Genomic DNA, 12768 nt, shown 5'->3' on the forward strand with positions numbered 1-12768 from the left:
CTCAGAAACAGCAAAAGGGAAATGTGCAGAGAATAATAAGGAACCACCTGATGTGGCATGGTGTGACGTACCCTCAGGTGAGTGCATCTTCACTGATCCCCCCAGTAGGGCCCCTCAGGGACTCCCTGTTGACCTTCAGGAGCAGAGACCATTTTTCCTGCCATCTCAGGCCCATTAATCTCCTCAAAATCCAGGCCCCAAAAGGAAGAGAAACCCCATTATTGGATTTCCTCTCCTCTTAAAGCCACCTGTCAAATTCCAGGTGGCCTTGGAATTGCTTGGCCCTGCATTCTCCCAGGTGGTCTGACTCCCTTTAAGAAGATCCAATCCTTCGTCCATAGGTCTTTCACTTCAGCCTGAAATGAACAACCCTATCAGAATAGGATAAGCCAAGTGTCTATACAAGAAAGACACATATTTACAATATTAAAAAAAGACTCTCCCTTCACAGATCGCAGCTCATTAAAATAGAGAAAATGCTTCCCTCCTTTTTTTTCTTTTTAATCTTTTTTTTTTTTTAATCTTTCATGGGTTTCTCATTTCTCTAAGACTCCTCAGTCCCTTGAAGTAAACAGTGACAGACAAGTCTAGCTGGTCCCTCATGACATAGAGCCATTCTATATTTTCCTAGCTTTACTTATATAAGAAAACCTATGTTTTGTCCATAAAAATAAACTCATACAAAGCATGGGTTATGGATTTTTACAACTCAAGAGACACAGATAAAAAGGTGATAAACCCTGGGCAATGTCTAAAGGCTTTTTTGGTTGTCACCTTATAGGGGTGCTACAAGCATCTAGTGGTGTAGACCAGGGATGCTGCTAAACATTTTACAATGCACAAGTCAGCCCCTACACAAAGAATTTTCTGGCCCAGAATGTCAACAGTGCTGAGGTTGAGAAACCCTGCGCTAAACCATCCTAATCACTCTCTAAAGGAGGAATTTTATCAGCCTCGTTATAGAGGAGGAAACTGAGAGCTGTAATGTCCCACAACCCAAGTCATATCGCCAGCATCTGGATCGGATCTGTTTCACTCCCTTAAACCCATGTATCTGCTATATTATCTTGAAGATGGAAATGACCTCCTCATTTCATAAATAAGGAAATTGAGGCTCAGATGCCAAGTGTCTTGCTCTGTATCTCACTGCTACTGGTGATTCTTTGTCCCTTCACAGTTCAAGGTCTGTGATAATGACTAATCACAAATGACTTCACCTCAAACCATGAAGCTGCCAACAAATGTCTCTTTCTCTTGTCCGTTAACCATTACACCCCTAGAAATTAACTTCTTGTTTCTGCTCCTTTAACACTGTCATCTAGTGGTTTTATTGCTCACATCTAATTCACTAGCTTAATCAATCATTATTCAGCTCCTTCTGTATGCTAAGCACTGTAAAGGTGCGGGATATAAATGGGTCAGAAGGCAAATGGAAGAGAACTGCAAGTTCAGGGGTTGGCAAACTATAGCTCAAAGAGTGCCTGTCTTTGTAAATAAAGTTTTATTGGAACACTCACACACAAAAGGTGATAAACCAAAAGCCGTCTATTATACCTCTATAACAGAGTTTCTCAACCTCGGCACTGCTGACATTTTGGGTCAGATAATTCTTTGTAGTGGTGGCCGTCCTGTGCTTTGTAGGATGTTTAGCAGCGTCCCTGGCACCTACCCACTAGATGCCTGCAACACACACACACACACACACACACACACACACACACACACACACAACCAGTTGGGGCAACCAAAAATGCCTCCAGGAATTCAGTCATTAAATGTACCCTGGGGGCCAAAATCTCCCGTGGTTGAGAACCACAGAGGTAGCGCCAAGTTGCAAAAATAGGTTAGTTTATTTCTCTACAGTTAGAAATATATGTTTTGCACGCACACAGGTATTTCGGGTTTTAATATCTATTAAACCATCTCTTGTAATGAAGAGAATTTGTTTGCAATGCCAATGGCAAAGTAGAGAAAAGCAACATGACAAGCAAAATTATATCTCAAAGCTTCATGCTGTATTATGAAAGAGGCAACATTGAAGAACCCTAAAAAGATCACATTTATATTCAGCAAAGATAAAACTACAATTAGATGTGTGCGGTGACTCTAATTTATGGATGTTTTCCTTATATTGTATAACTTCAGATAACCTTCTCAGCAGAGTTCAGAGCTGAAACCATCCAAAAAATGATAATCTAGTTATCTATCGTACCATATAACAGGATACCATATCACCACACTTTATAATTCAGTACCATAGTTTAAGGAAAAGGAATGCCAGCAGGCTGCCTAGACTAACAATATTAAAAGGCTGAATATGGGTGATTCTGTGAAAGTCAACTGGCATCTTTCCATTGCATTCCAAAGAAGGAATGTGAAAAAAAATTATTTGGTGAAATCAGGAATGATGTTAATACCAGAGACTCCAGGGTCTTCTATAATCTTGTTTAACTTGGTAATATGAGTGATAATTACTCAGCAAGAAAATAAAGCTAAAATGTATTTTGGGGGGGTTGTAACTATTTATTGATTAAGTTGGCTCTCATGTCATTTGCCGGAGATTGCTTCAAATTTAAGTACTCAAACACTGTTCTTTTTTATGGGTGTATATGTGTATATATATATATATAATAGTTTTATGGAAAAAATTTATAGCTGCAATTTGCTTTATATGCCATTTTAGATGCAGATTGTTGGACTGAATAAATTTAAAATGTAATTGAATGACCAAAGAATAAAAACGTCCTTTTCTGGCTTGGAATAGTTCAATCTATCATTACAATATTTAAAAAAAAAAAAAAGAATGAATTAACACTTAAAAAAATAGGTTAATGGGATTAGAAATTTATTGTCCTATTTTATGCTACCCTCTCTCCTCCTGTCCACTTGCCAGAAGAATTTCAAATGCAATTCCCCTGAAATCTACAGATTTAATAGGCTGAACAGGCAGTTACCACTCTTGATACTAGGCCGATTTTATTGAGCCTACATCTTTAAAAATCTTTTTGTTGTGTTATTTCTGCAGAATTTCCTGACATTATAGAAAAAAATTACAGGTGACATGGTAACTAGAAGAGAAGAGCAAGCTGGGTTGGTTTCTGCAGCAATTTCCCAAGTATTGTTTTCCCCTTTTGAGATTCAAATTCAAACAAAAACCTTTTTCTGTATTTCTAATGAAAAAATGAGCAATAACTTCTGAAATTTGTGCTAAGCCAAATGAACTCATTACTGTGTTATGAAACAGTTTAACACACTTTGATCAAAATATTAGCTTTGCAAACATAAATATGCAATAGTAATATCACCACGTAATCAAACATGACTGGCCTATGCTAATAGGTACTAAGACATAAAAGATGTCAAAGCATTAGGATATTTGAAGAAAAGCCAAATGTCTTTAATATTCCCCAGAAATGGCATTGTCTCAATTCTTCTCTACATATGTATAAATACCCTAAATGCAAAGAACCTTACAAATTTATTCCTATTCTTTTGTGAAGTTAGTTAAAATTTAATGAACAAGAAATTAAAGAGAAGCTGCTGTAATAGTTAGAATATTCTAACTGAAAAACAATGAAACTATTTACACTCCCATAAAATTATAAACATTTTTCAAGGGATATTTTATAATACAGTTTTTAAACAATGTTTTCTTCTTATTATTCTTGAGACTTAAAACACTGCATGTTTATTTCGCATTTTAAAAATACATTTATTTGGACTTCCCTGGTGGCACAGTGGTTGAGAGTCCGCCTGCCGATGCAGGGGACACGAGTTAGTGCCCCGGTCCGGGAAGATCCCACATGCCGCGGAGCGGCTGGGCCCGTGAGCCATGGCCACTGAGCCTGCACGTCCGGAGCCTGTGCTCCTCAACGGGAGAGGCCACAGCAGTGAGAGGCCCGCGTACCGCAAAAACAAACAAACAAACAAACAAAAACATTTATTTGAGTAAGAGCTCTGCTTTCTCAGAAAAAGAACTTTGTGCTTTAAAGTAACATGTTGAATGCTTAGATTTTTCTTCAAACACATTTTATGCTTCATCTTTCAACTAAGAGGATTAATTTTCAACTACATGTAATGGACAGAAAATCGTGTTGAAATGATAGTATTAATTAATTCTGGGAGTTTAACCAGTAAGATTTCTGATACACACAGTTATTTGTACAGAACTGGAAAAATAACAACAGTTTATAAGTATGTTCACTGCTTTTCCACTGTTTTCACCTCCTCTCAAAATTATATTCATATTTCACAGAAGTGAAAGCAATTAGCTAAACTCTTCTCCTGAGAGACCATTTCTGAAAGAAAAAAAGTTGCTGTTCTAGTTTTAGATATTTAATCAAACAAAACCTCTAACTCTAAGAGCCAACTTCAGGGTTTTCACTAAAAAAAAAATCCCCTCTCTAGTGGGTGGCTCAAACTCGACCACCCTGAACTGTGCAGACACTGAAGTGGCTCTCGGTTACACTGGGAAAGAAAGAAGAACTAGACGTTCCACAGCTGCCTACACCAGCTTCCTTCCCAGGGGCACAGTTGCAGGCTCTATCAAACTCAATCACTTTGTACAGCAACTGGGATCCCAGGCAGGGGCAAGGAATACCAGAGCAGCTTAGATTTCTTCCAGTACCACAGAAAGAAGTAAGACTACTTCAAGAGTAACCAGTTATTTACAATGATTATGTGGCCCCAGGCCAAAAAAAGTGATGAAGAAGAACATCTGTAGTGAGAGAAAATAAAAGATGTTTCACATTTTTAAGATTTCAAGCTACTTACAGGCACTCTTCCTTAGATCTTTAGTATGAAAGTGCTATAAATATGTGCTCTTTATTTCTGACCAATTTTTTATTTGGGGGGATGGGGAGAGGATAAGCAAGTTGAAGAAACATAGAACTTAATTAACAGTCAATTCAGCAATTGTAATGTAACCCATTCACTGCAGTGTTTTAAAGGAATGAAGTGTATATTGCAGTAATATCATATTTAAAGGTACTACACTCTTCCATTTTACATCAGTATACTTTCTCACAAGCTCTTCTGAACATAAAGACTAAAATAACTGTATTAGTGGTATGGTGTGACTAAAGACAAGCAGTCAGAGAATATTCTTCCCTACTTGAGGATAACCAAGGCTATGGCAGGTGTCATTTCCTTGAGATAAATCAGAAAGGAAGGAGCTACAAACATATAGTTCTATTAAAATATAGAAATATACAGATTACCATTCCCCACAAAATCATGCTTTTATAGTAATCATCTTCTGGTAGGGCAGTAAAAGACAATATATAGATGCATATTTTGAGTAATTTTTATAATATCTTAGATTTATAATCCCATTACAATCATTAATCCTTACTTGGTCAGAAAACCATTATTATAACTCCATATAATCACTTGCAGAATTTACCAGATATAATAATGAAAATTATAATGATGATGTGACAATTTATTGTGGGTGTGCTATGACTCAATGGTGAAAAACTGAAACCATTTCCTCTAAAATCAGGAACAAGACAAGGATGCCCACTCTCACCACTATTATTCAATATAGTTTTGGAAGTTTTGGCCACAACGATCAAACAAGAAAAAGAAATAAAAGGAATCCAAATCGGAAAAGAAGAAGTAAAGCTGTCACTGTTTGCAGATGACATGATACTATACATAGAGAATCCTAAAGATGCTACCAGAAAACTACTAGAGCTAATCAATGAATGTGGTAAAGTAACAGGATACAAAATTAATGCACAGAAATCTCTTGCATTCCTATACACTAATGATGAAAAATCTGAAAGAGAAATTAAGGAAACACTCCCATTTACCACTGCAACAAAAGAATAAAATACCTAGGAATAAATCTACCTAAGGAGACAAAAGACCTGTATGCAGAAAACTATAAGACACTGATGAAAGAAATTAAAGATGATACAAACAGATGGAGAGATATACTATGTTCTTGGATTGGAAGAATCAACACTGTGAAAATGACTATACTATCCAAAGCAATCTACAGATGCAGTGCAATCCCTATCAAACTACCAATGGCATTTTTCACAGAACTAGAACAAAATATTTCACAATTTGTATGGAAACACAAAAGACCCCGAATAGCCAAAGCAATCTTGAGAAAGAAAAATGAAGCTGGAGGAATCAGGCTCCCTGACTTCAGACTATACTACAAAGCTACAGTAATCAAGACAGTATGGTACTGGTACAAAAACAGAAATATAGATCAATGGAACAGGATAGAAAGTCCAGAGATAAACCCATGCACATACAGTCAACTTATCTTTGATAAAGGAGGCAAGAATATACAGTGGAGAAAAGACAGCCTCTTCAATAAGTGGTGCTGGGAAAACTGGACAGCTACATGTAAAAGAATGAAATTAGAACACTCCCTAACACCATACATAAAAATAAACTCAAAATGGATTAAAGACCTAAATGTAAGGCCAAACACTCTTAAAACTCTTAGAGGAAAACACAGGAAGAACACTCTTTGACATAAATCACAGCAAGATCCTTTTTGACCCACCCCCTAGAGAAATGGAAATAAAAACAAAAATAAACAAATGGGACCTAATGAAACATCAAAGCTTTTGCGCAGCAAAGGAAACCATAAACGATACAAAAAGACAACCCTCAGAATGGGAGAAAATATTTGCAAATGAAGCAACTGACAAAGGATTAATCTCCAAAATATACAAGCAGCTCATGAAGCTCAATATCAAAAAAACAAACAACCCAATCCAAAAATGCGCAGAAGATTTAAATAGACATTTCTCCAAAGAAGATATACAGATTGCCAACAAACACATGAAAGGATGCTCAACATCACTAATCGTTAGAGAAATGCAAATCAAAAGTACAATAAGGTATCACCTCACACTAGTCAGAATGGCCATCATCAAAAAATCTACAAACAATAAATGCTGGAGGGGGTATGGAGAAAAGGGAACCCTCTTGCACTGTTGGTGGGAATGTAAATTGATACAGCCACTATGGAGAACAGTATGGAGGTTCCTTAAAAAACTACAAATAGGACTACCATACAACCCAGCAATCCCACTACTGGGCAGATACCCTGAGAAAACCATCATTCAAAAAGAGTCATGTACCACAATGTTCATTGAAGCACTATTTACAATAGCCAGGACACGGAAGCAACCTAAGTGTCCAAAGACAGATGAATGGATAAAGAAGATGTGGCACACATATACAATAGAATACTACTCAGCCATAAAAAGAAATGAAATTAAGTTATTTGTAGTGAGGTGGAAGAACCTAGAGTCTGCCATACAGAGTGAAGTAAGTCAGAAGGAGAAAAACAAATACCGTATGCTAACACATATATATGGAATCTAAAAAAAAAAGGTTCTGATGAACATAGGGACAGGACAGGAATGAAGACGCAGACGTACAGAATGGACTTGAGGACACGGGGAGGGGGAAGGGTAAGCTGGGACGAAGTGAGAGAGTGGCATGGACATATATATACACTACCAAATGTAAAATAGATAAGTTAGTGGGAAGCAGCTGCAAAGCACAGTGAGATCAGCTGGGTGCTTTGTGACCACCTAGAGGGGTGGGATAGGGAGGGTGGGAGGGAGATGCAAAAGGGAGGAGATATGGGGATATATGTATATGTATAGCTGATTCACTTTGTTATAAAGCAGAAACTAACACACCATTGTAAAACAATTATACGCCAATAAAGATGTTAAAAAAAAGAATATGTAGATGCATATTTTGAGTAATTTTTTTAATATCTTGGATTTATAATCCCATTACAATCATTAATTCTTACTTGGTCAGAAAGCCATTATTATAACTCCATATAAGCATGTGTAGAATTTACCAGATATAATAATGAAAATAATAATGATGTGACAATTTAGTGTGGGTGTGCTATGACTCAAGCACTGTGCTGAGGGCTGCAGATCCATGATGTCATTTACTACCACCCCCCTTATGAAATTATCATTATTTTATAGATGACAAAATTGACTTTTAAGGTCACTGAGCTAGTAAATGGTATAGTCAGAATTTGAACTTTTTGACTCTAAAGTCCATGTGCTAGTTACTATGCTCTGCTTACTACACTGAACATCACATTTGTATGTTAATTTTGAACACTTCAGGTATTGTTAAATCATTTGTAAAGGTTTATACTGTTGTTAAATTGTTCTATTCAAAGAAAAATAGCCTTTCTATATGAGATGTCAGTTAAATATCACACATATTACTTATAATCCCTTTTCTTTCTCTAATGGCTGATTTTTTTAATAACCAGAAAAAGGCTCATTTCAACCTAGAGTAGTAGTAACGTAATAATTCCCTAAATGTTCCTTCTGTTTTAGGTTGACCCTCAAAATTACAAGCCAAAGAGCTAATAGACAATTAAATTTATGTTACATAACAGATACTGAGGCATATAAACACTAAACCATGCCTGAAAATGTAGAATGATAAAATATCAAGTACGAAAACTTCAAGCCTCAAAAGGCCTTTGTTTATAGTTCAACGATATTCCTCCAAGACAATGCAATACACTACAGAAGGAGGAATATATGAGGCAGAAGTTGTTGACATATGGGGTGTGCACAGAACTTCTGGTTAATGGAAGTTCCAAGATGTATAAATAAAAAATGATGTGTGAGTTGCTGGAAAAAACTGTAAGGCAAGTCAATTTTTTAATTAAAAAATTATGTAGCATAAACAATGTTAATGAGCCCAAAGTCCCATGAGATTAGGACTGTATCTGCTTCATTTTAACATTCCATTCACTTTTCATAAAAGTATATCCACTCACTTGAAATACCTCAAGCAGTGCCCTTTTCGTAAAACAGTTTTGAAGATTTTCTTTGTCCTTGTTTTTAATAGCTCACCAGTTTCTTCTCTTGATGATATATGACATTAAAAAAAAATCCCTAAAATTCTTAAGTGAATCACCATAAATAAATACCTGGAAGTTCTTCATAAATTTCATCATCAATTGGCTGGCTGCTTGCTGGTGAACTGCTGATTGGTAGAGGATGATCAACATCATCATATAAGTCTCCTCTTTCATCCTCATCCTCAGGAATAACATCAGACCCCATATCTACAAAACATGTTTCAGGAGGCAGAATTTTCAAGAGTGCAAAAGAGGTTTTCAAAACCCTATTACCTAAATTAATGCAGCCCTACAAAGTCGCAATATTGTTATATGCTATATCCTTAACTTAAACATTTAAAAAAATTGATTGTGGTGTAAATATGTGAATTTCAAAGTTGCCATATGGTACTTGCAGAAAAGATGCTTTTATTAATCTGAAGCAAATGGTATGTATTAATACCAGTCATGTTCTTTTAGTCATTTCTCACAGAAGTCAATAAGTTTCTTTGTATGAAACTCTAACTTATTCAGTTATTCAGTACTTAAAGACCGTAATAACTTGTTCAATTGATTGCTCTTACCTTGTAAAACAAATTTCAGCTGCTGTACCCATTCTTCGGCATCTTTGGGAGAAGCTGCCGTGAACTAAAAGAAACAAACGATAGCAATAAAAATCACCACCGTAATGAAAGGTATATGTTGCATTCTTTCCATTTCTTTAAGACCATTAGTAATTCTCTTCATGTCTAGTACTACTTTCCTTGCAAGGATGCTTCTTATAATGTATAGCTAATTTTGACAAATTTACGTAATTGAAGCAGAGGATGATGGATTTGAAACTGTGATCAGCAGCTGGCAGCTGTGCAGGAAAAAAAGCTGCTTCTCTTCATCAATGTCAAAGACAGAACTGATGAACAAAATTTGCCCTTGACAATTAGAAGACACCCATGAATTTCTTTAGACTGCTGGGTACAGCTTTCTTAAAAATGTTCTTGTCCGATTCCAACACACTACCTGACAACTTAATTAACTGGCTTTCAACTGCAACCTCAGATATTTGAAACTTATTAAACACGCATTCCATATTGATGCTGGCTGATAGCTCTTGAATTGCAGAGCTGATGTGTGCCTTTGCCTTCCTTTTCTCCCACAAGCCTAAGCAATACAATATGCATGAACATTCTGATATTTTTCTTTTGATAATTTTATTCTTTCTGCCATGTAATCCTTTTAAGAAATCACACAGTTCCATTAAAATAGACATAAAAAACGCAACATGTGAAGTAATTGATAAATTACATATCTCCTGTTCTCTCAAGAAGATATCACTTGAACTAATCTGGAATTTTTGAAAAACTTGATTTGCCCTTATACAAATGTTTAATGTATAAAACCCAGTATTTTTTATTATTATTAACATGTCAGAAAGAGTTGTTTGAACAAAATGTTAATGTCTTTAAAAATGAAATCAGGAAGTTTTATCAACTTAATTTCAAGGCATCATAAAAACTCCAACCTGATAGATACGTTTATCAGGAGCAGAGATTTCAAAACAGCAATCTTTCTTTCCATCCTTCCTAAGAGTGTTATTCATTCTGACATTGTAGCCTTCTATTGCAAATTCACCTTTCTGTTGTTTGTCTGTTGAAGATAAAACGAAAGTTAGAATTTCATTTACTATAGTGAATATAAATATCCAGTTGATTAGCTTTTATTTAGATTTTTTGGATAAATTTTTGGATAGAATATTTTTTGGTCATATTGCTTTCACAGTATAATATTTAAGTAACATTTCTAGGTATTACTTTTAATTCTAAAATTACAGAGTTACTTGGAATGGTTGGTTTTAAAAAGGACATCTAAGGGAACCAAAAGAAGAGGTCTGCAGATAATGGTCTTATTCAGAAGGAAGTATGGAAATATGACAATTTCATGTAGGGAAAATCCAAGAATTGGAACTTAGAACTTGCTAGACAAACCCACTACAAATCCGTGGCTCTTTCAGGTTTGGTAAGCCAGTGGGAAAACCCGTCTAGTTGAAAGCTTGCTGGGCTTTTATTTACCACTATCTCCTCTCATCACCACCCTCCAACCTCCCCACCCCGCAAAAGCCCCTAAAACACGACTTTTTTTTTCTTTAAATCTCCTAAATTGGTACAAATCAAACTCTAAATTTAAAAAGCAAAGCAAAACAAAACTGCTAATTATAAAAAGATGTGAGGGGAAAACAAAGTATTTGAATGGAGAGGAGTGGTAAAGCAAGTACAGAAGCATTTCTTACCAAAACAAAACAAAACTGTTCACTAACCAGTCAGTGAACAGTTAAACTAGTAAAGCACATTTGAATCCCATATGATGAAAAGTCAAAAGAAAAGATGACTTCAGTTTTAGTCAGATATTACTTTAAAAACAATAAAGTAGGAATAAAACAAAGGATTTAATACTGAAACTAAAAGTAAAATTAGTCGCCTTTCCTACTTTATCCAGTTATACAATTTTGAGAGAAAAGAGGCACTGCTATAGGTTTACTTCCTAGATTAACATACGATATTAAAATCATGAGTGAGGACAACTGTCTCTTTTACTGAGCTCAGGGGAAATATAGAAATGCTTCCACATCATGGGGTGCAGGGCTCTCTCAGCTTAGTGTGCCCGTAAAATACGTATCTCCTTTTCTTAAATGTACTAATTTAATGCCTGAAGTTACAGGCATTTTTAAAAGGTCATCAAGATCATATCTGGTTCAAAACATCAAAGGCAAACAATCTGAGTTAGTAATTTCTGACTTAAATCTGGACATTCTAATCATATTTAGTCATAATTTACAACTCTTTGGATGATTGAAAAAACAATTCAAATTCAAAATTAGAAGTTTGCTTTGTGGAAAACGTCTGCAATAAACTCTATGAGATGAAAACTATAAAAATCAGAGCAGCGTTTCCCAAAGTGTGTTTATGGGATATTAACAGGTTTCCATGATCAAATAAGTTTGGGAAATGTTGAATTAAACAAAGTTAAGCAGGTTTTGTTAGTCCAGCCTTCTTAAGGCCCTTAATATATTTGATCAAATTTCTATGAGAAAGATCTGGTGTGCAGCATTTCCCCAAATTATTTGTCGGTGGAACCCTTTTTTAACAGAATATTTTATGGAACTGGTACTCACATAACATATTTTGCAAAATACCTAACTAAAAAAATAATACTGGGGAAAAGGTATTAAAATAATAATGGTTAAGCACTGTTGGTTCTTCTAAAATTCTCAAAGAAAACTAATTCATTCATTCACTCATTCAACAAATTTATGCTGAGCACTTAAACAAAGGAGCATTATAGGTATGGTGAGACTAGTAACACTGTACCAGACCTTTCCCCCTTTGCCACTGAAACAGACACCCCACACACCTTCCCACACACCCAGTACAGATATAAGTGCTCCAGGAATATTAGCCAGTGATTCACTACACTGCAAAAGGATTTAATTTTCACAATAAAAAATGGAAGTAGTTGGAAGCAAATATCAAAGCCATACAGGATACTTTTGAGAGCTTTCCTTAAACTTCTCAGGAAAAAAACAGGATATTCAAGGACCAGTTGGAGGAAAGAAAAATTCATAACTCTCAGTAGCTTTTGCAAATCCATAACCATAAAGTAGCCATATTTCCAATTAGCCAACGTGAGATAGGAAGTTCACGACACAAAATGGGCAGACATGGGTATGCTAAGACTCTGCTCTTCTCCATTTACATTAGCTTCTCTTCAAGGCCCAGAGGAAAGAGGAAACCTTAGCATCACATGGCAATCTATAGCAATTTACATATAGGCTAGTTTGACAGTGCTTTCTGGGGTAGTTTCAAAGACACTTGTTGACTTAAAAATAGGTACATGCCATGGGCTTC

General features: G+C 35.7%; 1 protein-coding gene across 1 annotated transcript in view; it reads right to left on the reverse strand.

The window, feature by feature from the left end:
- SKAP2 (src kinase associated phosphoprotein 2) overlaps positions 1-12768 on the reverse strand; it is a 155865-nt gene that overhangs the window by 47730 nt on the left and 95367 nt on the right. The window contains exons 7-9 of the mRNA XM_060020641.1: positions 10389-10513; positions 9454-9517; positions 8960-9097 (exon numbers count right to left, since the gene is read on the reverse strand). Coding sequence (XP_059876624.1) covers positions 8960-9097; positions 9454-9517; positions 10389-10513 — 327 coding nt within the window. The remainder of the gene's footprint in view (positions 1-8959; positions 9098-9453; positions 9518-10388; positions 10514-12768) is intronic.

This window comes from Delphinus delphis, chromosome 9, assembly GCF_949987515.2.
Source record: "Delphinus delphis chromosome 9, mDelDel1.2, whole genome shotgun sequence".
Taxonomy (NCBI): domain Eukaryota; kingdom Metazoa; phylum Chordata; class Mammalia; order Artiodactyla; family Delphinidae; genus Delphinus; species Delphinus delphis.